Source organism: Coturnix japonica, chromosome 5 (assembly GCF_054131305.1).
Source record: "Coturnix japonica strain WE chromosome 5, WE-NBRP24, whole genome shotgun sequence".
Classification (NCBI taxonomy): domain Eukaryota; kingdom Metazoa; phylum Chordata; class Aves; order Galliformes; family Phasianidae; genus Coturnix; species Coturnix japonica.
Genome location: NC_140667.1, coordinates 37837796 through 37861968, shown reverse-complemented (window position 1 = coordinate 37861968; position 24173 = coordinate 37837796). Strand labels below are relative to the sequence as shown.

The 24173-nt window shown below is 53.3% G+C and overlaps 1 protein-coding gene across 7 annotated transcripts; it reads right to left on the bottom strand.

Moving 5' to 3' along the window:
* Nucleotides 1-41: 41 nt before the first annotated feature.
* TMEM63C (transmembrane protein 63C) lies at nucleotides 42-23079 on the bottom strand. Of its 7 annotated transcripts, none has more exons than XM_015865218.3 (25): nucleotides 22482-22687; nucleotides 18538-18630; nucleotides 10848-10961; nucleotides 10238-10458; nucleotides 9199-9278; nucleotides 8756-8843; nucleotides 8081-8118; nucleotides 7526-7668; nucleotides 7246-7297; nucleotides 6848-6956; nucleotides 6276-6349; nucleotides 6074-6154; nucleotides 5881-6001; nucleotides 5643-5776; nucleotides 5292-5414; nucleotides 4686-4839; nucleotides 4212-4318; nucleotides 4040-4126; nucleotides 3556-3621; nucleotides 3298-3460; nucleotides 3102-3207; nucleotides 2806-2973; nucleotides 2395-2510; nucleotides 1976-2047; nucleotides 42-1866 (listed from the first exon to the last, which is right to left on the bottom strand). In XM_015865218.3, the coding sequence occupies exons 4-25, from the start codon at nucleotides 10433-10435 to the stop codon at nucleotides 1654-1656; spliced, it is 2493 nt and encodes an 830-aa protein (XP_015720704.1). In that variant the 5' UTR covers nucleotides 10436-10458; nucleotides 10848-10961; nucleotides 18538-18630; nucleotides 22482-22687; the 3' UTR covers nucleotides 42-1653. The 7 variants fall into 7 exon arrangements, with proteins under 7 accessions (XP_015720704.1, XP_085405409.1, XP_015720705.1 ...); XM_085549283.1 differs by having other exon boundaries at nucleotides 7526-7610; nucleotides 22482-22614; XM_015865219.3 differs by lacking the exon at nucleotides 18538-18630 and having other exon boundaries at nucleotides 22482-23079.
* Between the last annotated feature and the right edge of the window lie 1094 nt (nucleotides 23080-24173).

Sequence of the window (24173 nt, the reverse complement as noted above, 5' to 3'; positions counted from 1 at the left end):
GGCTGGAGTAGCGCGCAGAGGTGATGACTGCAGGCAGCAGGTGGGTGAAGTCATTTTATTCAAGGCACGGTCATAGCGATAAATAACAAGAAGGTACAGACCTCTGGCACATTCCTACAGTGTGGCAGCCAAGGGCAATCCAAGCCTGAGCTCCCCCGGACTCAGTGCCACTCACAGGCACTTGCATCCCCCTCAGAAAGAGAGCATCAGGTCATTGGATGGGGCCACCAGCATCTTTCCAGCCCCAAGATAAGCAGCTGCAGGACACCAGTGCAGGGAGTTGGGAGCCCTCCAAGGTCCCTTCTGGAAGCCACAGCCACCACTTGGGCATGTAGAAGCCAGGGGGCAACAGGGCTGCCAGCCTTGAGAGCTTAGACCTCCAGCTCACTTCTGGATTTACACACTGTGTTCCCACTCCCAACAGCTTCAGTAATGCTGGGCAGAGGAAGTGGCACAGGGCACCCCTGCAATGCTGTTCCCTGGGGTCAGACCCCTCCACCACCCCTGGGGATAGCAATGATTGGAGAAGGGCACCCTCCCAGAAGTGCAACGCAAATGTGATTCCCCCAGCAGGGGAAAGACCCAGATCAGCTCTCTCAACTCCCACATAAGATCTTAGGCACCACCCATGGGCAGGCACCAGTTCAAGCCCTACCTCTGCAGCACTGCACCAGAGCAAGGAGAAAGTGCCTGAGCCCTGCCCCATTCCTGGGCAGCTGGCAATATGGGAGGATGACTGAGCCACGGGAAGAAGCAGGATTTCAAGAGCCCCACCTCTGCATTTCCAGGAGGCAGCAGCCTGAGCCCCCATTGGCACCACCACCATTCTGCTATCAGCTGCCTGCTGTGGATTTACCCCAGCAGGAAACCACCCAGGCACAGCAGAGCTGTGTGTGCTCATCCTGTAGAAGCAGGGCTGGGGGCACAGTACCTGCTTCTGCATCCAGGGTCCAAAAAGCCCAGAGATGCTGCCGGTGCAGGAGCAGGTGTGCACACATCCAGTGCAGCAGGATTTGTGCTCCAGAGGCTCCTGAACAAGTCAGGGAGTGCTGCCAGCCCCCTGCTGCTATTGCAATGGGATGGAGCTGTGTGGGTCCCCAGAGGCAGCCCCAAGCAGAGCATGGGCAGCAGGAGTGGGAGAATGGGAACCACCAGTGAAAGGCAGCTGCTGTCACGGCCACAAAGTACACTTGTCCCTGAAGAACCGAGGGCACAAAGTACACTGCAGCAGCAGAGGGAGGGCACAAGAAGGGTGAGCCCTGCCAGGACAATGCTCTCAGCACTGCATGGGCTGGGGACAGCAGGATGACTGCAGCAGCGGGTGGGCAAGCAAAGTTTTGGCATGGCTGAGGGGACATGTGGCCATAGGCAGAACCTTCCTCCTCCCCTTGCAGTACAGTGTTTCAGGGTGACCTCAACCCAAACCCCTGCAACCTCTCTTTCTCATCCCAGACAGGAGGAGGCAGATGGGGATGTGGGGGTGCAGGGTGGCCAAGCTTGTCTGCAGTGGTAGGGCCACGCTGGCTTGCATGGGCTTAGGTCCCTCCCTCACATCAGTCCTGATGTCCCCCTGCCCCAAAATCACCTGTGTGTGGGTCCATCAGTGAAGTGGGCACCCACTGGTGCTGGCTCTCACCCTGGGAGCAAGGACACTCACTGGTAGCGGGGCTGGCTCTCCATCACAGGGCCGGTCCTGTACTCGCCTTCCACTGTCTCCAGCTCTGTCTCAAAGTTTTGCAGACCACAGTCCTCCCCATCCTCTGCCAGCTCCAGGTGGTTGCCCATGGTGCCATAAGACTGGTGTGCCGGGGAAGCTGCCGGTGTCAGGCTCAGCTCGGGCTCCTGCAACACTGTGGCCACAAAGAGCTGCCCCAGGGGCAGTGAGGTCAGGGATCAGAGGCTGGGTGCAAGGGGATGTTGCCCCAGGCTGGGAGTGAGATGGGGGCCTACAGCAGGTCTAGGGAGAGGTACTTACATTGGAGTTGGGTGTGGAGGAGACGCTGCTCCGCTCAGCGTCAGTGAAGGTACCCTCAGACTGATCAGACATCTGTGGAGAGGAAACAGGAGGAAGTCACACAGGGGCAAAGGGAAAAGCTTTGGAATGCTCCATCCAGAGCAACATCCCCCACTGGGGGCTTGGTCCAAATCCCAGCCAAAATAGGGTTCACCCAAGGGGGCTAGAAAAGCTGGCTATGACCCTTCTAAACACAGCAGCACAGTGCTAATGTTGGAGATGGGGAGCTCCTGCATGAGTACCAACAGAGCTGATTGCTGGGGACAGGACCAGTCACTGCCCCTGTTCTGATCCAGGTGAAGCCAAACCCTCTGGCTGCACTGCAAATGCACCCAAGCAAGGCACAAAGTGGGAGATGGGAAGCAGCTGCCCACACTCACCTGATAGCTGGATGGTTTCCGTGGCTGTAGCTTCTTCAGGCAGAGGCCAAAGAAGGAGAAGACAATGCAGGACAGGAGGATCACAAAGGTAAAGAGGGTGACTGGGCGGGTGGGACCTAGGGCAGAGACACAGGGTCAACACGTGAGCCTCCAAGGACCTTCTGCACACTTAGCTGAACCTCAGGCTGGGGTGTGCTGGGGGTGCTCTGAGCCCTCACTCCCCTCTTCCAAACACTAACTGACATCCCTGCATCTTTCAGATCTTCATCAAGTCTTACCATCCCCCTCCCACCTCTTACACTGTCTAACTCAAGGGTGACACCATCGACCCTCAAGGATGTAGCTCATCCCCCAGAACTTCAGACTGGTGACCCCAAGCAGTGGCAAGGGGCAGTCCCAAGCTGTCCCTACCAAGGCGTAAGACGGAGAAGAAGAGCAGCCAGAACATGCAGAGGATGGGGGCCACCACGACCTGGCTGATGGCAGCAACATGGAGCCGTTGGTTCAGCTTGGTGGGGATGTACACATAGTAGATGTTGTATCGGTCCACCATGTGCTTGAGCAGCATGTAGAGCAAACCTGTTGGGAAGACAGGAGATCTTTAGTGGCTGTTCCTTCCATATTTCATGGGAAGCCTCCACACTGCTCCTGGTAGCTAGGATAAGCTGCTCTCAGCATGGAGGGGGACACAGCATGGCCATACTCACCAAAGGGGACAATGATGGGGCAGGTGATGCTGTAGGTCATGACGACAGAGAAGATGCAGCAAGTCCACGCGTACTCTAACCCAAACTGGAACTGGTAAGCTTGGCTCTGAGACACAACCAACAACACTGTTATTGCCTTTGCCTTCCCAGGTGCACAGGGTCACCTGTGTATTCAGAACAAGCTGGGGTCATGTACCCGCTTGATGTGGAGCCGCTCAGGCTCTGACTTGGCAAGGCAGAGCCGGGCAGTATAGACAAGGAGGCCAGGGATGCGCAGCAGCTCCATGGCTGTCCCAATCAGGCTGGAGGTGACAACGTAGTTGACAAAGAAAGCGCCATTGTCTGGGAGGAAAACACACCTGCCCCATGGACAGGAAGGGTGAGAAGGCAGTGGAGTTGGTGCTGGGCTCTGCCCTGTAGGTTCCCAGATTTTGGGGAGAAGGCCTTTACTCACTGGAACTTGATGTCAGCCTGGTCCAGGAAGTGGGTGTCAAAGAGCCAGCGGAAGAAGAGGTCCAAGCTGGGTGAAACAAAGGGGCAGCTCAGGAGGGGGACACAGAGCAATGTGGGGGACATACAGCCTGCATGTGTCTTTCCCTTCCTTGGGCTCAGATCACACTCACTGGAGCCAAGACTATGCAAATATCTGACCTGGTCCTTCTGGGATCTGCGAACGGGCACACCACAAGCCAGGCACCAACAGCACCTCAGGCTAGCTTTGGCAGCCTGGGACAGATCCCCACCTAATCTATGGGGTATTTTCAGTCTGTACCTGTCTAGGAGCAACTTGGCATCACTAATGCATGAGCCTTTTCCTTCCCAGAGACAGGCATGTGTCATCTGTGACGGAAGCATCTCCTGTCCCTCAGCCCTCTCAGGCTCACTTGCAGGGAGAAGTCAGCCCCTGTATGATGCCCAGACTGCAAGTTGGTCTGTACCTGGTTAGCCCCAGAGAGGGCAGGATGATGACCATGAACACCAGGAAGAAGAAACACTTGTGCATGGTGAGCTGATTCTCACTTGACCTGGGGAAAGGGGAAAAAAAAAAAATGTTGCACTCCTACTCAGCATGGCCCCTAATGGCCCTAGAGGAGCATGGGGATTCCTTACCTTGTCCAGTGTGACTCAAAGAATGCTGAGTAGTAGACGAGGAAGGGTAGGAAGACAGAGAAGGCCCAGAGAAGCAGTGTGGGGAAGAACTGGGTAACAATTGGGTTCTGCAGGAGGAGAGATGGTGGACACCCTCTTAGGACTCTGACAGCTCCAGGAAGGTGTACATGGTGTACAGGCAGCTCCCTGGGCAGGTGTACATGGAGCAACCCTTCCGTGGGCGGGGACATGTTCTAGGAGGCAAGAGCTTAAGGACAGCCAAAAGCACCATGAAAATATGCTAAGTTCAAGTGTCCTCCCAACAGCTCCCAGGTCAATAAGCAGGAAGACAATGTGCTGCCAGCAGCTTCTGGTATCTCCTGGAACTTCTCCCACCCTTTTTCTCCTGCATGGACACCAGCTTGCCCTTCCCCATGGACACAGGTACAAAAGCTCAGGCATGCTCAGGGCCTAGGACTGTATTCCAGGGACTACCTTGAGGCTCTCCACAGGTCGTGTGACATTGAACATGTCCATTGTGTTGACGATGATGGCTGGCGTGGTGAGGAAGAAGAGGAGGATGAAGAGGCAAATATTAAGGAGAATGAACCGCACCCACCAGGATGTGCCACGGACTGACAAGTTCTCCCTGTGAGAGGAAAATATAACTTAGATGCTGTGCAGAGGAAACACTGTGTGTCTTGAGTCTTCTGTCTCAGTCCTCCAGTGCTTCGGGCCTGCTCCCCACACCAACCATTCCATAGCCCTTACTCTAAGCTAACTGTCGCTTTCCCTCCTATGCTGCTAAAACACAGCTACAGAGCTCCCAGGACCTTAGTATGACCACAGCGGGTACTGTACTACAAGGATGCCTTGGAGTAAGGCTAGAGAAGTCACAGCCTGGCAATCAGACCAAATCCTGTCTGATCCTGTGACCTAAGGAGTGATTGTTCTAGTTACCATTGGTAACTTCAGCTACGACCACAGAAAGGTTCTTCAGCCCCTTTCACCCTGGGAAGGTGCTCTATATCTCTGGATATGGTTTCCCCTTCCCAACTGCTGGCCTTTCCTCTCTCCATTCCTCCTGCCATAGGGGCTCACCAGATGATATCACTGGGTGCTGGAGCGTAGCGCACGCCCCACTGGTGCGACTTGACCACAGTGGTCACGGAGGACTGCTGGGGGTGCTTCCGGCAGTGAATGTGGCTGTAATCCTTCAAAATCCTGCAGGAGGAAGCCCAGGGTCAGGTCTGAACCAAGGGCTCAGGATCCCCCCTGCTTTTCATGAGACCCTCCCCGTAGTTTCAGGCAGACAGAGACAGTCTGGTTGCCTGGATTTGGCTGGAGGAGCAGTCAAAGTGCCCCCTGCCATCCCCAGAAGTGGTGGCCCCATCCCATACCACCACCAGGCTATGGACCATGCTCGCACGAGCAGGCGCAAGGGACACTCACACTGCTGTCATACGCTCATCCTGGAAGGTGACAAAGGCCATGTCGAGCCGCTTCAGCGTGATGCGGTTGCGTTCAGCGTTGAACTCATCTGTGAGCTTCTCCTCCAGTTCCCCATAGTACTGCTCAGCGTCCACCTGTGGGAACAGCCACAGCTGGGGCATGGGCAAGCCACCATGCTACCTGCAGTCCTGCCTGCACTGGGACCACGTTGCCTGAAGCCTTACCCTCAGCTTCCTACCTGCTCAAAGCCACAGAAGCGGCAGCAGAAGATCCGGGCACAAGGGTGGGTTTTGATCATGATCTTTCCTTCCTTCTGTGCCTTAGTGGTGAAGTAAAGCCGGCCTTTCATTGCCTTACGCCTGCCAGGAAACAGAGAGGACGGTTCTTCTGCCTCCATTCGACAGACAGGTACAGGATCCCCACGTACTCACCTCTCTGCATCCAGCTTCATCAGCTTGCGCACGTCGAAGCAGAACTGTATGTTGGTGACAGTGCAGCTGGGATAGGCCTCGCTGTGGGTACATGGACATGGTGGCACCAGGGTATAGTGACAGGGATTGAGACAACCTTCCCCCTCCTCCCCAGGGAAGCCCAGGTAGGATGGGGACATCCTGTTGAGATGAGGTTACTCACTGGAAGTGCTTAATGATAAGTGAAGGGTCTGTGATCTCCATGGGAATGTGAGTAACCATCAGTGTCCGGGCAACCTAGGGAAGGAGAAGAGGCAGAGGATGGGGCTGGAGCCTGTGGACCATTCATTTGCTATCCTGTTCAGCCCAGATTGCAGTTTGTGGCCATATCTTCTGCAGTAGAAGAAGGGGAAAGGATGTGCACTAGCGGAAAGGGCTCAGACATCATTGTGCACTAAGGTGGGAGGACAGCGAGGTGCAAAACCCATGGCCTTCCTCCCTTGCTGGCCTCCTGTTGCCCAGCCCCAGGGCCTCAGCTTCTGGGTACAGCTGGACAGCCACCTTGTGACAGCCAGACACAGCTGAGCTCCAGTCTTGGTGACAAGGCAGCAGAACATTTGTCTCCAGGCTGCCAGACATTGTCCAGAAGCAGGAGAAAAATGACCTTGTCTTTCCATATCTACCCAGGTCTGAGCTGCTTCTAAAGCTCCCTTTACGTACAGCAGAGCACATACAGAGCTGTCCATGTGAGCAGAGAAAGGCAGGGATGGTGGTTGTGGGGAGGACACAGCTCACCTTCTCATTCTCTCTGTATTCCAGGTGGATGGAGTGGTGAGCCATGCAGAGGATGGTGAGGATGAAATAGATGAGGGCAAAGATGCTGTGCAGCCACAGGAGACGATCTCTGGAGAAGGAGAGAACTGCATCAGCTCACGTTGCAGCACAGGGACCAGCCTGGTGTTTAGGTCCTTGCCATAGCCACCCCAGCCAATCAGCAGAACCCTCTGAGCCTGCTGCCAGTGCTGGAGACCTAAGCCAAGGACACATGTGGTGCAGACAGACACAGCCTCCCACATGTGCTGTGCTGCTCACATAGGCTAGGCCCCAGCACAATGCACTGATGCAAGCACCACATCTGGGTGCTTGCAGCACTGCAGCTGCACATGCAGCTGCCCAATGCCAGTGCTACGTACTGTGTTGGGATGTTGGCGATGGTGGTCCGGCCAAAGTGAGTGGGGTTGTGTCCTGCAGGAGAAGAGGACAAGCAGGAGTTTATGAGAATCTGGTGCAGAGCGCTTCTTCATACTTGCAGGGCAAATGATACCTGTGGGCCCTCTTTGCTCCTATCCTCCCATCTCCCAGGTCCCCAGCAAGCCCCCACCTCCCTGAGGAACTATAACTGATGGAAGGGTCCTTTCATCCTCCAGCCCCCAGTGCAGTGCTTGTGACACCCTGAAGCTGGGATGCACCTACCTAGGAGGTCCCCCGAGAAGTTGACAGGCAAGATGACAGCCACAGAGAGCACACAGACCAGCATCAGCAGGACCAGGAGGTGCCGCTGGAAGGAGAGGTAGGTGGTGGCGTCGATCCCACACTTGCTCTGAATTTCCTCATCCCTGGGAGAGAGCAGTGGGGGTGAGCACTGAGGGTGACACCACCACCACACTGTCACTGCCTCCCAAACTGGGGACACTAGGGCCCACAGTGGAGCTGCTCTAGCCCCACAGAGTTCTTGAAAACTCACAGCATTCCACTTGCAGTATGTGGGATTTGGGCACAGAGGCAATGGGCCATCAGGCTGACATCCCATTATAAAACTGGCTCCTGCTGGGAGACACTGAAGCCCCATCCTTTGGGGCAGAAGCCTGGGGTCAGCACAGCAGTGGAGGACAGAAAGAGGGGAACCCCTCCACACTCCCCTGGGGGACACTTCAGCAGAGCTTTCCTCCAAGGGTCTAACTCTTGGACCACCACCCACAGGGACCAGCTCCCTACGGCATGGCCACAACACTGTCAGTACACACTTACTTCATCTGGTAGATAGAAAGGAGCCAGGAGCAGAATCCCTGGAAGGGGAGAGAGACAAGATGAGGTAAGGCCCACCACACCCCAAGCCCCAATATGGAACGGACCTTGGATAACCAAAGGGTCATCTCCCTCTGCGGTTGGACTTGATGAATTCGAGGTCTTTTCCAACCTGGGTAATTCTATGATTCTATGATAAATCTCCCTTAATCTGGTTTTTAGCCATGCTGGCCTGCCTTCCCTTTGTTTTTTTTCTGTTATTTTTCAGGAATAATATACGCCTGCACGCAATATCCAGTATGATGACTTTAAATAGTTATCCTACCACCTGCAATTACTTTGCTCCTTTCCTTTCCCTGCCTACTTATTTTTTTAAATAAGTTCTGTCTTTTTACCTTTTTTAATAGCTACAACAGTAACTGATTTTTGAGCTTTTGTTATCAAAAGAGAGAAAGAGACAGCAAAACATGTAAGACCCTGATGGAAGGGTCCTTTTTTCTAGTGTAGCCTGTTTTGTGCCACCAAGAGGAGAAAAAGGCACATTTGGCAGCACTGGGGTAGCTCTGGGTGCCCTCATGGTATCACTGGCAGTGAATGCCCTGGGCACCTCAAAATAGCTCTTCTGAGAATGCCAAGAATAGCTGCAGGCTGTCTCTGCCATAACCGCTGTATACTTACCACATCCTTATTGTCAACATCCAGAGGGCTGCTCTCTGATGGGGACTTTTCCTTCTCACTCTGCTCCCCGTAGAAAAGTGACGTCAAACTTCAGAGGGAACAAAAGAAAGAAGTGAGTGAGGTATGGGAGAGGCAGCAGAAAGGAGAGGGAGAGCATCACAGGGAAACCACACAGATTTTCCTCAGCAGCCCAGCTGATGAACTGTTCAGGCAGCACATCATGCCCAAATAGCACCAAGAGCCATGTCACCACATGCCCCATGTCACTTTCACTGCAGTTCCCCCTGTCCAGGAATGCTCGCCTTGATGGGTACAGGTAGCCAGGCCATCAGCTTTGGCCTGGATGAAACAGCTGCACTCTCAGGACTCCTCTGTGGGCTGCACCACTGCCCCATTAGAGAGGCTGGAGCCAAACACATGCAATAGCTTTGTGGCCTGCTCACCTATCATTGTCCATCAGCAGTGCCAGGCGCCCATAGTCCCAAGCTGCTTTCCGAAGGCAGGAGAATATCAGGAGAAGGAGCTGGAGAAGGAAGGAAGGGACAGTGAAGGGTTTTGCCACAGGATCTTACCATCTCCCTCCTTCCTGTTTTCTTGCTGATGGGCTAACATGAAACTCTCCTCAAGCCAGAGTGCTCTTGCTCTATGGCCTCACCACTGCTGCTGCAGGTAACAGTGTGGACACTGACACTGCACAAGTGGCCCCTGAAGCCTCACATATCTTGAGCGTACCTGCACCACAAGGGACTTCTGAATCTGGATCATTTCCCACTGTGGCAGCAGTCCCCAAGGTGCTGGTGACCACCACTTCTGCATCTGCTCAAGCATCATCTGCTACCTACCACAAAGTGGGCAAGGCTCTTGGCCACCAGCACTACATGACCAGAGCAGCAGGGTGCACCAGCACACACTTACACACACATATGGCTGTCACCACACCTGTAACACACACCCATGCTCACAGCCACCCTCTGACACCACATCCACAGCCTTCCTTATAGCCCCAGGTGAAGCTCACTGTGGTCATTGCCTGAGCATCTTAAGTTGGACAGGCAGAAATCATACTCATGTCCACAGGGTTTCAGCCCTAGCCCCATTCCCACCACGTTTGCAAAGCATCAACCTGCAGCACCATGGGAGGACATTTACCAGATGTACCTTTGGTTATCCAAATACCAACACAGCAAGCACTGTCCCACAGAATCAGAGGAAATGGCTAGAAGGACCTCACAGCTACTTGGCCCTCACAGTAACAGGGCACTACAGAGACCCAAACACCTTCTGGTTGACCTCCTTTCTCAAGGAGATTGTCTTCAGCATGGGAGAGACATGTCAAGAGGGCTTCTTTTAGGATACAGCTATTCCTGGTCTCCCAGGGGGGCATCCTTTCAGAGGCTGGGACACAGCAAACTAAACTTCCAGCCCTGAACCCCATTTTCTCTCAAGAGGTCCGTGGACACAGCACCCTCCTGGCCTGCTCACCAGCCAGAGGATGAAGTTGATGGCAAGCACAGTGGGCACACCACCAAATGGCAGCCCTTGCAGGACGCTACTGCGTGAGTGGGCACTGAAGCATTGCTCCTCCGTGCTGTTCACCAGGGTGTCCAGGAAGCTGAGTATGTCCAGCGAGGTGGGGCCAGCCCCGTCCAGAGCTGGTTCCACTGAGTACACACTCTCCATTGGTGCTGTCACGAGGCCTCACCCTGCAACACAGGGCCAAGGTGAGAATAAAGCAGCTTCTGCTTGAAAAAGGGTCATGGCTCCCCTGGGTCCTTCACAGGGGCTGGGAGCTTGCTAAGGGCAGGGAGGGGATGAAGATAGGTGCTGATCTCATAATTTCATAGAATCATTAAGACTGGAAAAGATTATCTACTCCAACCTTTACTAGCATGACCACTAAACCATGTAACTCAATGCCACATCTCCACAGTTCTTGAACACCTCCAGGGAGAGCTGTTTCCCCAGACCTACTAGCTACCAGGGAAGGACTGTGACAGACAGGGCAGAGGGGGGTTGAGGATGTCTCACATCTACCTCATATTCTTTCCTTACCCACATTAAAGCCCGTGCTATTTGGTTGCCTCCATCATACCTGAGACAGGTCTCTCACCACCTCTCCACTCAGTCTTGGAAGCTGAGTTCTGCCATGGCCACCCTGTTGCAGTCAGCAGGTAAAAACGAGGACTCAAAGCATTTGCTTGAGTTTCTGAGAAAGAGAAATGACAATGTTAGCAAGGGGGCTGCCCTTCATTAACTCCTGTCAGCCAAAGCTACTGCCTGCGGGACATTGTCCAGGCCTCCCTTCTCCAGCATTAAGGTCTGCATGATTTGAGTGCCAAGGGACCACCCTTCCATCTTCCCTTCCATCTTCCCAACAGAGCAGGATTACTCCTTCCAAAACTTTCTCCACTTCCTCTGGGAGCTGATGGTGCAGGCTACAGTCACTGCCAGTAAGAAAGGCTTAAAGGCCATTAACAGTCAGGATTGTGTCTTACTTCCAAACCTTCTCTACTACCACACTTTGGAGGAGAGGATCCTCTTCAAACCCTCAGCATTTGAGAACCCTGTGAACAAACACTCTACAGAAGCCAGCATAAAATAGCATGATCATTATTAACAGGGATGCCACAGACCTGTGCACCAGGATGGTGCCAAATGGCTGATGAAGCACAGGCGGAAAGGGTCGAAAACCATCTTTAGGGACAGACGGGTTACTGACATGAGGGGGAACAGACAGACAAAACATTGTATTTGGAGGCCTTGAGCAACCAAAAGTAATTCTGAAGTTGATCCTGCCCTGGGGGGGGCAGTTGCTCTTATCAGATGGTGTCCAAGGGGTCCCTTCCAACCTCAGCCCATTTTGCATCTCTACTCTTGGGGACTTATGCTCCTGACAAAGTGACCTTCTGGCCTGCCTGGAATTTCTAAGGAGTTAAATGAGTTCCTTGTCCTGCAGACACACTGAGCAGAGTGACCACAGTCTGTGAGGCCGTGTAAAACCTCACTGCACCCACTAACATGGACTCTGTGAGCTTTGTATTTTTGCCTACATTGCAGACAGAGATCCCTGTTGCAGCCCCTGCAGCCACTCAGCCCCAGCTGATCACTGCTGCAGGATGCTCCTCACCCACACGGACAGGACAGATGAAGAGCAGGAGCCACAAACTGATTAAGCAGTGTCAAAGAATGTAAAGACAGCCAGGACCTCAAGGGACCTGGGTATACAAAGTGTTTATAGCATTTTTTTCCCATCAAAACCAAACAGGACAAAGTCTGCTTCAACATCAAAGGAAATCTGATTGAGAGGTCCTCGGGGATCACAGAAAGCGCACACAAAATACCTCAGCTTAGAAAGGGGATCTTCCTGAGCTCTACAAGGATTTACTTTTGTTGGGAAACATTTATGTCAGATGTGTCAGAGTGACAGATGGGAGACTACAGCAGCATGTGCATCTATGTGCACTGCTGTAGCCTCAGTCCCTCCCTCTTAGACCAGTCAGCTTTAGCTCTCCTTGGAGGTACTGACCATACATGCACTGACCTGGCCAGTCCCAGTCCATGGCATCTGGAGACACCTCAGCCCCAGCTGGGGGCGTGAGGGGACAAACAAGCAGCAGCCATTTGTTCCAGCCTGGCTGCCTCCTGCTCACTGTGAGACCACCAGGGCCTATGTCTGGGGTCAGCCCTTTCCTACAGAGATGTTCTCAATCTGTTCTTTCCATGTGCACGTCTTCCTCCCTCCCCTTCCCATGTAAACAGCAGAGCCATCACCATCTGGCATTTTCAGCTGCTAAATAATTCATTGCCTTTTTGTTAACACAGAGAGATTGTCTCTGGCCGAGGGAGCTGTTGGACCTTCAGCAAATAATCAAGGAGACTCTTAGCAACCTCTGAGTCCCTTCTCCCACCACACTGCAGTTTGTTTCTAGGCTCTGTGCTCACGTCCGTAGGAGGAACACACTGCTGCAAGATGACAGGGTGAGAGGACTGGAGAGAGGATCAGCGTGGGTTGGCTTCCCCTGTCAAGTCCTTCTTGCTGCCCTCTTTCACTAAGAGCAAGCTGTATTTGCTGCCACTCCAAGCTTTCCTGTCTGCAGGCTTCCCAAATGCAAGCCTTCACCTACCCAGTACTGCCAGTCCCTGTCTCTCCACCGAGCAGTACTTTATCAATGCCAGTCTTCCTGCACAGAGACAATTAAGGAGCAGGAGAGGAGTAAAGCCACCTGGGCAGCTCTGTTCACCCTCTCTTGAGTACCTTCTGCTCCAAAGAAGCCATCCTATCGTGCTCAGTCCTGTAACACAGTGCTTGTAGTAAATCACATCTCTGAAGATGATCTCAAGCTCATTTTCCTGCCTTTTCACCAGTTCCCTCAGCCTCTGCTTTCCAAACCAATGCCTTTTTGGCCCACTTTTTCCAGTTAATCCCAGCTCTTATGGTGCTGCTCTTAGGAGAATTTCTGCAAATTGCATAGCAGCAGCACTGCCATTACAAAAACTGCTGGAAACAACCAGATAAGTAAATCACATAGGAAAAGCACATGCAGCAAACAGCAAGAGAAGATTTCTGCTCCTGTGCACAGCCTGAGCCCAGTTCTGTAAGGACATGGGCAACTTCCCTTCAGAGCAGAGGTCCCCATAGCAAGAAGTTGCATGGGCACATTAAGTCAGACAGACAGTTGCTGCCAAAAGACCTCACATTTTCACATCAGTTTATGAGATAATGCAGTATTTTGCAATACTCTGGTAATGGCACAGAGAAGTCCAACCAAGTGCACAGAATCAGCAGAGCAGTTCCTATCTGCTGCCATACCACTGCAGGGAAGCTTCCTGCCATTGTGTTTTTCCTGACCTTTATGGGGCAGCAGAGGAAATGCTGTTGTGAACAACAGAGCCAGGTGGGTGCATTCACATCCAGGGATGTTGCAAGAGCTCTCTGTTAGCAGTGCGTGGCCAGTGTCAGTCACAGCCAGGCATCCCTCTAGGCAGGCATGGTCCCCAGCAGTGACAGTGCCAGCCACGTGAGGAAATGCAGAGCAGGCAGGGCTGCAGCTGGGAAAATTAAGCAGTAACAGACAAGCAGGAATCACCATACATGCCCCAGCCCATCAAGGGCTTACAGGAGATATGCTAATACAGGGTTAGGAAATGTGCAGAGAGACAGAAAAGCAATCCTCGCTCCTCCTCTTGCAATGGCTGTTAATGGGCAGCACATTTATCAGACTGGCTGTTCAAAATGATTTATTGGATGATTTCTATGAACCATTTGCAGTGTGTGAGGTTTGCCTTAAATAATCAGTGCCCTGATTGCTTTGTTTATACACCAGCATCTGCTTCTCCTCTCTGGTTGGGTGGGCACTAATCCAGAAAATCAGATTTCCAATTAAAAATCAAGCATTTATTTTACACAAAAACAATTTTATACAATTTGTCTTTCCCTTTAAACATTCTGACAGACATTCATTTGTTCAGGCATTCAGGGAAAGCTGGAGTAGCAAAACACCACACCAAAGCTTTGGGAGAGCTCAGATAACTAAGCTGGGCTTCTCCAAGTGCCAGTGCTCATTCAGTGCTGCTTGAGCAGGATGAGGTCATCAGTTTTTCTGGCAGGTGAGTAGCTGTGGCATGGAATTGTAAAGGACTTGCTTCTGGCCAGCAGAGAAGCCAAACTATAAAGCCAGATTTTTGCTTCCCTAATGTCTCCTGGAAACCTGTCACCCTGCTACGAGTGCCTTTCTTCCTTCACAAGGAGCCAAGCCCATGCTGCAGGAGGGGAAAATGAGGACCAATGTAACAGAAAATTCAGGTCCATGCCCTTCTGTGTCCCCAGCCATGCACCTCCAGCACTTGGCCTTGGCCAGCAGTGAATGGGGCAGTGTAGGAACCAAAAGCCATTGCCAATGACTCAACACAGCACAAAGCTGGGGCTGGGAAGTCTGTCTGATCCAAGCCCCGCACTGAGCTCAGCACGGCCTGGCCAAGTCAGTAGCAGCACCAAAGGGCACGGTGACCTCTCTCTCCTCACAGTTTGGTGTACAACAGAACAGCCGTGCTGCATGCCACATCCAGCCCTGAATGGGGCATGATACTGAGGACGCTAAACCAAGGGCACTGCCCCCAGGACACAGCTCTCAGCAGTGCAATTGAAGGAGGTGTTACTTATGCCAAGCCCAAAGCATTTTGCTCTGCTATGGCCATGGTACAGGCAAATCCCCAGCGGAAAGCCCCTGTCCAATCACCAGCGAGACAGATGCTGGGTCAGAGAACATGTACCAGCCCCATCCCATTAACTTGCCAGAAAAAAGGCACCCTGCAAACAGAGCAAAACATGCCAGGAACAGCAACCTGCCCTGCTGATCAGACCCTGGAGTCACTGAAATCTGAGACAAAGCACTACCTGGCAGCAGCTGATGACTCCTATCAGTATTACCACTTGCTCAGAGACTCATTTTGTCATCACCAAACAAGACATGACTACACAGAGAGGTGGCAAGGACCCAGCAGCTGATGTCCCTTGTCCCTGTACATCCCTGCAGTGGTGGTCCCCTCCTCAACCACTGCTAACCAGCTGTCCCACCAACAGGCATCACCTCATCTCCAACACCCACCAACACTTGCAAGGCTGACAAGTGCTTCTCCTGTTTGGCATCAGAGGCTGAGGAAAGCACCTGGGGGCAGATGGCTGCTTCCCCTGTGGGGTGACCATGTCTACACAGAGCAGGGTGTCATACTAACACAGAGAAAAGCACTGCCTCCTCTGGTATAACTCCTACCTCTTGGAAACATGGGCATGGCTGCTTGCAGTTTCTGCACGAGCCTACTGCAGGTCACAGCTGCTGTTCATACCAGCAGAAGGTGCCAGAAACACTGTGGGCTCCAGAAATGAGGAAAAGGGAAGGTAAGAGAGCAGCTCCTCCCTCCCCAGGTCCCTCTCACTACTCAGGAGCAGTGGGAGGTGGCAAGGAGAGTAGGAGTTTGGTGTGCTGTCTTTCCTAAAGCCACCTGCTGTAGAAGTTCCTCTCTATCTGCAGCACGGCACAGCTCTGCCCAACCCAGCCTCCCTATGGGAGGGATCAGGCCAGAGTTGTGCTTGTGCCCAGTCCTGCAAGCCAGGAGCTGGGGAGCCACCCCAGTCTGGACCCAAATGCCCAAATCCCACCATGCTGCAGCTGAGCATCAGCCACTGGGCTGGGGCTTCCCTCCAGTTTCCAGGCCCTGCTGCCACCACGTGCAGCCCCTTCTCCTCAGCCTCCCACCTTACTCCTGCCCTCTGAGTCTTTCCCTCAGCTTCTTCTGGACATCTCCCTTTGCTTTGCCCCTGAGGCTCAAGCATCCACAGTACCCCTGCATCTGGCTCAGCTCCTGGAGCAAAGGAATCCTCCTGCCCTGCCCACCTCACCTCTTGGTTAGCACAAAAGATTCTTCCTGCAAGCAGTAGGTTATAACACTATATATACACACACACAAGATGTAATTTTAGAGCATTTGCAGAGCTAGAACACTTTCCATCGCCTGAGCTCAGCGCCAGGAACACAGAGCGAGGATCGGGCTGCAGTGGGAGCCCACAGACACACACCACTTACCAAATGTGGCCCCAACACAGCTCTCCTCCCACCTCTGCCAGGCTTCCAGCAGCACTGGGTAACACCAGATGACCGGGATGAATCACACCACCCGGCATGTGGGAGCTGGCAGCACTGCGGAGGCTTCACCCAGAGGGTTACATAACAAGGCTGTGGCCCAGCCTCAGCCTACAGCCTTGGGTCAGCACATAGCAAAGGGAAGGAGAAGCCTCTGGTTGTGAGCACAGCAGCCTAGGAAAGGAGGACAGGGACAGAAAGTACTCCCCAAAGCTCCTCAACCCTGTGGGGACCCACCACACAGCCACCCCCCACACCCCTCCCCAGCATGCAAGCAAATCTGGTCCTTGAATGGGAAGAGAGTGGATGCTGAGCCAGGCTCCCGGCCTCATCCCCCAGTCTTGTGCAGCCCACGCAGCCCGCAGAGGGAGAAGCGGGAAGCAGCTTCTGTGGAGGGAGGCAGCTCCCCAGGCAAGCTGCAGGCTCTGCAAGGCACACACTGTTCCAGCCTCCTCCTGCTGTGATGGCTGCAATGGTGAGATAGTTCATCCTTGCCACGTCTCCCTTCCATAGCCACGTACCCCCTGCAGGGTATGGCAGGGCAGGCAGCCCTTCACCTCCCCAGCCTGATTCACTGGCCCCACCTCCTCCCAGAGTGGACATGGGGAGCTGAGCAGCCCCAGAACATCAGAAATAAACCCCAGGCACTGGGAGGGGGATGAGATGCCTGCTCCAGCCATGTCCACCACCCAGCAGTGCCACACAGCCAGCACAGAGGTTGCATGTGACAGACAAAAACACAAGAAATGGCTCATTTCCCTTATGGCAAAGAAGGAAGTGTCACATCTGGACCTGTACAAAGGCTAGGGAAAGGACAAGGCATGGGGAGGAAGAGAAAGGGTGGGCCAACAGAGGCAGCACAAAGCCAGGATCGGTGATGCTTTGAGCACAGTTCACCCTTGGAAAAAGGCTACGTGGGACCAGGGAGATGAAGTTGATGGACATGTGGAAATGTCCCCTGTCACTGGGGTGTTCTCTGGTCAGGCCAAACAGAGACAAAAAACACTAAGCCCCACCACACACAGGGTGAAATCCTCTCCCTGCTGAAACCAGTAGCAATTCTCCTTTCACCAGGGCCATAAATTTAACTTGTTGCTTTAGATGGAAATAAACCATGGAAATTCAGCTACAGGAGCTGTCTAAATAAATCGGGAGTTAGAGGAACTCCTCTCACACGTAGCTGCTGGGATGAGCTAACCCTGAAACCTAACTATTACCCTGGAACACTAGGACAGTTGTTGGCAATAACGGTACACACACTAGAGATGGCATGGCAATTATGGCATGGTAATTATGGCATGGCAACATTCAGCAGTTTCCTTTATAAGTCCCATTACTGGGCTTTTGTACATCTTGGTTTAACTCTGCACAGACACACATAAGCCCTGACCTCCCTGCCACAACAAAGCTAACCTGCAAGTCCTTAAAATATGACATTCTCAGGAGGTGGCACAAGCAGCTGAGCTTCTATCAGTGTAATTCACTTTGTTTTTCTTCTGAAAAAGGAAGAATTTGATGAAATGTCACGAAAGCAAACAGAAGAAATTAAAAACTTGGATGAAAGAATTAAAAACTTTATGAAAAGCTCCCGACAGAAAAATCCAATGAAAGTGCCCGATCAGATTAATAGCAGCACAATATGAAAGGAAAAAAGCAATAAAGAGGACTTGGAAGCAGAACAAATAAAAGAATTATGACTTTCTGAAACACATATCTGACAAAAAAAAAGAAAAAAAGTAATCAAACGTTGCCCAAACCGAAAACCAATTTAAAACTTGAAGTCAGAACAACCTACATGCTATAGTTAAATTCCCTGTATTTACAAACAATGCTTTCATGATAGTTTTTTCTAATGGACACAGAATTTAAGCAGTTTCATTCAGCTAACTAGGAACTGTCACACTATAACCTCACTCACTTAAGCACAGCACAGCACCCTGCTCAGTCAGAAGTACCACAGCTTATACTCATCACCAAGAATCAGCTTGTCCTTAGGAAACAGCAGCAATCCATAAACACAGCAAGATTACAGATAGGCAATTACACCATCGTTTTCTGATCATTCATTTAAATCGTGACTTTGACCCCTCCATCCTATTCAGCAGCAGGCTGAGAGCCAAGCGAACAAGGCAGGAATAAACTTACTCTTGAGTCTAAGAAGCACGGCTCATTCTTCTGCCTTTTTTTGCCACTTCTATGTAATTCTGCCAGTTGTGTCTTCTCCTTGAGGAAAGCAGCCTGGAAACACAAGGAACTGTGTATGTTTCCAGCCCAGAACCTGTAAGCCCTGGAAATCTCTTACTGATGTAGAGACTGCTGCTTGCAGGCTCAAGGGAAGCAGATAACCACCCCATTTCTGGTTGTTTCTCTGACACTTTGGGGATCGCACCATGGCAACCAGATTTCTCGGAAGATGTGAAAAACAATCACAGAAATGCTGAGGCTGGAAGGCACCTCTGGAGACCATCCTGCTCAACCTCCCTGCTCAAGGCAGATGACCTACAGGAGGTTGCTCAGGGCCATGTCCAAAAAGCTCTGAATGTGTCTAATGACAGAGACCCAGCTCTAACCCAGAACTATGTTGAGCTCACACTGGCCTGCTGCAGCCAGATCCTCCAGCCCAGCAGTTCTAAAGCCCAGGGTCACTGGGAGTTGGGATCCCAGCTGCACTGATACCCTGTGATCTTTGGCCAGCCAATTCCAAGTCCCCCAGCTTGCCAGCCTCCATGCAACCTCTCAGCACCTTCAGTCTCCTACCACCACCTTCTAGCACAGAATGAAGCAGCCCCTGGCAGAGCCCTTTCTACTCTCTCTTAGGAAGAACTCAGAATTACCTGAAGATGTTTTTCCCACCTCTCACACCCTACTTTTTAGCACTTGGGAGTGTAGAGGAGCTTGGCTCATTCCGACTCAGCCTTCCCCATGGCTTGCCCAACCTGTAGATAACTGTAGATAGCAAGACCCAAGACATGAATGCTGAGGAATCAGGTCAGCTAAAGCCAACATATCCTCTCTGGTTCTTCAATTTAAAAATACCATCACTTGAGATCAAACTACAACAGCTCTAGAAGCCCCTCCTTGGCCAAAGCAGGACTCAGGGAGACAGCACTGGGAGCTGCACAAATGATCCTGGTGCTGAAATGCTTCCGTACAGTGGCATTTAAACTCCCTGGAGACTGAGCAACATTACAGTAATTTCAATTAGGAATGTGATTTCCCAGCCAAAGAGGCTTGCTCTGCAGCCCTCAGCATGGATACAGCACTTAAGCCTGTACAGCCATCCACCGAGAACACCATACGGGGCAGGCAGAGCGGGACCGTGCTGAAGCTTCTGTAACCACCAGACAGCCACAAAAACTAAACCCAACAAGGAGGTGCAGGAAGTGCCAGAGAGGGGAAGGCAAAATAGGGGCAGAGGGATGAGAGAGAGGAACCCACGAATGAGGCCTCTCTATCCCACCTCCTGCCACCAGTGTGGAGGCATCCTGTGTGATCTGCCTGGCCCTGTTTCATCCATTAAGCACCAACAATCATGTCCTGGGTGTGGAAAGAACTGTGCACAGCTACCTGGCCCCAGTTCATCGCATTGTTGTCATAATGGTGTGAGTAAACTCATGCTATTGTTATCACCTAATAACAGGAGTGATAGCAATCAAATTACCAGGCTGAGCTGCATTTGAAGCAGTAACTTAAGGCACTTTTAAAAAGACATTCAGACACCTTAAAGGTAGATACCAGAGTGGTCATCCAAAGCACCAGGGCATCTCATTGTTGGAGGTCTCACAGCTGCGTAGGGGCTGAGCGCAATCAGGCCACAGCTGAGGCAAACTGGGTCTGGAGCTGCTGCACAGAAACCAACCAGAGAGGACAAATGCACTCCACTGCTTCTCCAGAAATGATCTCACACAAACAGCTTTTGATCTGAGCTCAGTACACAAGCAATGCAATGTTTTCTTCAAACTTTTGGCTAAGTACGCTAAATATATTTACAGCAATTAAGCTATGTAGGTAAGAATGGCTGTTTCACCAGGCACAGGAGTGATGACTGCAAAAGGCTTTGGTGTTCGCAGGACTCATGGAGGAGTCAGCACTTGCACAGCAAGCACAGCGATGTTTTCGTACGAGTTTAGGTGATTGATTAGTTTAATAACAACTGAATTCACTGGTGGGTGTCAGAAACATTTCTCCTTCTCACTGCCACTTTGGTGACGTGATCGCAGGCTGTGAAGACAGGGGTATTTCCTGCGAGGAATACTTAAAGCAGACACTCCTCTTTCTGCAGCTCCACAAATTCTGGCTCTGGAGCTGTGCTGAACCCCAATTCCTGTGCCTGGGGCCACAGCCTTGAATGGCAGCGGGGCTGTGGCCCAGCAGCAGGCCTCATGCTTCCTACAGGCTACAGTAGCTGAGGTGTGAGCCTGCCAATTCATGGAGTGTTTTGGAGAGCAGGGACAGAGGGAGTGGGAAGATGTCACAAAAAGAAAAAAAGAAAAAGAAAATAATAAAAAAAGAAAATAAAAAAGCACCAAAATGCACTGAGACACAGCTACAAGGAGAGCAGAGCTAACATGCTGCCATGGCAAGCAGGCAGAGGTTTAGGCTTACAGGGAAGCCGGAAAAGCCCATATGTGCTATGGAGTCAGAGGCTGCAGGGGTCAGGCAGCCTCCATCCCTTTATTTATTACTCATTTGTTTGCAGAGGGCTGTTTGCCAGCCTACTGAAGACAAATCCTTCCTGACAGAGCTGCCCCTGCTTCCCTCTCCATCTGCTCAGCTCCAGCACCGCTTTGAAGGCAGCGGGGCCAGCACAATAGGCTCAGCCCTGCCCCTGAAGCACCTGGTCCTGCTCCCTCCTGCTTCTCCCACACCTTCCCCAAGCTCCCCTTTAAACAGCACAGCGTGCCCCCTCCATACCCAGCAGTACATCCTGCCTCCTCCTCTGCTCAGACAGGCCTGCCCTGCACCAGCATTGTAAAGCCCGGTGCAACACAAGGCAGGGTTCCATGGAGCAAGGTGATTGCTCCCACCCACCTGCCCACCCAGCCTTCCCCTCCCCTCCTGCCTCCACATCCGTCTCCCCACTGAATTCTCACAAAGGGAAGAAAGCAGGAGCACAGATCGGTGTTGAAGATGACAGAAAAGCAGTTAAAGGAATATATACGTGCGTGTGTGTGTTCATTTAAAAAAACAACAATAAAAAACCCCAAACCAAGACCCACACACAGAATCACACACACAATAATCCAACACCATAAACCTCAGCCAAACAAAGGTGCCTCTTTCTGCTGGATCGCACGCTCTGTGTCAGAGAGATCTCTGCATTGCACACCCCTATGCAGCACCGCTACCACGCGGGAGGACATGAAGTGCGGAGTGGGGACAGCATGGCCCCAGGTCTGCACACAGACCCGAGTGAAGCACAGTGGGGGAGAGCAGCTGAGACAGTGACACAACCTCGACCCTACAAACCCTTCTGCTGCAGTCATCACTGCCCGAAGCTGGGGCAAGAAGGGAGGGGAGGCACCTCCGGCACCCCTCCAGATGTGGTCCCCGGGCAGGCTGTGCGGCCGGGATGACGTGGGGACCGAGCACAGCTGTGGCATGACACAGCGGCGCTATGACATTTCGGCTGGCACAGAGGCAGCAGCACAGGCACCCAGAGAGCCCGGCCCTGGGGCTCCCTCCCTTCCTGCCCGTTGCTCCGAGCGGCTCCAGAAGCCCAAGGCAGCCCCGCTCGCTGGGCCCCGCCGCCCACCCGCCAGGTGCAGACGAGAGCTACGTAGAGCCGCACCGATACGCGCCGCAGCACGAGGACGGGCAAACGGCACCTCACCTGCAAGAAGTACCCAGAAACCTCCTCCGGCAGCAAACCGGCCCCATCCCCGCATCCCCGACCCACACAGCCCCCTCCGGCATCCCTCTGCCGCCCGCCGCCGGCATTCCCGACGGATCCTACGGGCGGGTCCGCTGCGAGCCGAACACCGGCGGGGCACCCTCCCCTCTCCTCCCAAGGGCCCAGCGCAGCAGCGCAGCCCCTCCCGCAGTCGCGCCGGCCTCCCCCGAGCCGCAGCCCCGCGCCCGACACCGACCTGACCGCAGCTCGCTCCGTTCGAGGCCCGCCGCCCGGCCGCGGGGTGCCCGGCCCCGGCACGGGTACGGGAAGAGGAGGGGGCCGGGGCCGCCCCGCCCCGCCGCCCGCCCCGCTGCGGCGCACCCCCTCCCCGCCTGAGCGCTGCTCGAAGCCGGGGCCTGCGCTGCCGGGGCCGTCTGCTCTCCAACGTGCTCCGGCTCGGGGGAGGGCTGCGGGCCGGGCTGCGCGGAGCGGCCTCTGCGGCACGGCACTGCACGGCACGGCGATGCGCGGGGGGCGCGTTGCGGAGCGCAGCGGCGTTCGCTGAATCTCAGCTGCGGATGCGGCGTCGCCCGGTTGCGTGGCAGCTGAGAGACTTGGCGGGGATCCTACCGGCTGCCGAGCGGCCGCAGGGTGGCAGGAGGGCCTGAATCTCCGGGGCTAAAAGGGGCTTCGAGAGCCCGTTATCCACCAAGCACCCACCACGCTCTTTCTGACCGTGCAATAAAAGGCGAAGGTGCAGCAGTGCGGTAGGTTGCGGAGTGCTCCTGGCCTCCCCAGTCTCCATCCCAGCTGGTAGTCGGGAGCAAACGGGGAGCAGCCACCAAAGGGTGACCCCGGGGAGGTCCCACTGACGTTCAGAGAGCTTCGTTGCTGCCATCCCATGGGGGTGTCCCGGTCTCACACACGTGGCTGCATTGCTGAATAAACAGCACCTGAGACAACCTCTGAAAGATCGTTTAGGCTCATTGGGTCTCTTCCGGGCTGGGAAAGTACAGCCCAGTGCAGAGCCCTTGCCCGTTAGGGGGGCACAGCCATGAAGGTACGCTACGCGAGGGAAAGAAAGAACACAATAAGCCGGCAGCCAGGAGCCTCCCTTTGTGCTGGGAATAGACAGCACTGCTCCTGGGCCGTGAGGATCCAAGGAAAGAGAAAGAACCCGTTGTCTCCCACAGTGCCCTTCCTTTAACCTCCTTATGGCTGTGGCCCTAGCATAGCACTGCTGATGGTGCAGGGCGAAGTGGGGTACAACTGGATATCCATTGATAAAATGTTACTGTTAATGAAACAATTGTCCCCAGCCAGTGGCTTTGAGAAGCTCCCATAGCTAAAGCAACATGACTAACATCAGGGAGCACTGGAACAGACAAGGACTTCCATCCCTCTCTCTCCATCTCCCTCAGCCCCAGCAGCAGCTGTGATGTGGAGAAGTTGCTCAGCTGCCCACTTACTCCCAGCAAGCCAGTACCAGTCCTACAGCATCACTCAGGCTCTGAGGCTGTGATGGCTCCTCACGGCAGGTGACATGGGCTGTCAGGATTCTGCAGGCTGCAACCACTGAGCTACAGCGGCTGTGAGAAAGACAAATTTATGGAGTTTTCTGAAACTATTCGTGACAGTGGATTGCTTCTGGTTCACCAGTGCAAGATTCCCATTTCTCAGGGAGTACAGACTATATTATTCATAAGCCAAGGCTTCTCTGACCCATTGAGCTGGAAAACAAGATGCTCCATCATTTAAATTGGCAAATGTCATGGTGTAGCACTGACTCCTGAGCAGAGCTGACCTCCTTGACCCTGGCCCATGAAGTGCTACAGGTATGATCTTGCAAGGACTGGGACATCCCTGTGCTGGCTGTTCCCTGCCAGGTTGGCCCAGCAGGGTTGACGGGGCCTTGCCTGGAGGCAGATGGTGGAAGGAGAGAAAGCAG

What these genes read in the sequence shown, in the direction of transcription:
- TMEM63C (XM_015865219.3), bottom strand. Translation starts at nt 10,435, where the DNA reads ATGGAGAGTGTGTACTCAGTGGAACCAGCTCTGGACGGGGCTGGCCCC. An exon ending in CTGCTGATGGACAATGATAG is followed by an intron (nt 8,844 to 9,198) that starts GTGAGCAGGCCA and finishes TTCCCTCTGAAG; the next exon opens with TTTGACGTCACTTTTCTACG. An exon ending in GCACCCAGTGATATCATCTG is followed by an intron (nt 4,840 to 5,291) that starts GTGAGCCCCTAT and finishes TTCCTCTCACAG; the next exon opens with GGAGAACTTGTCAGTCCGTG.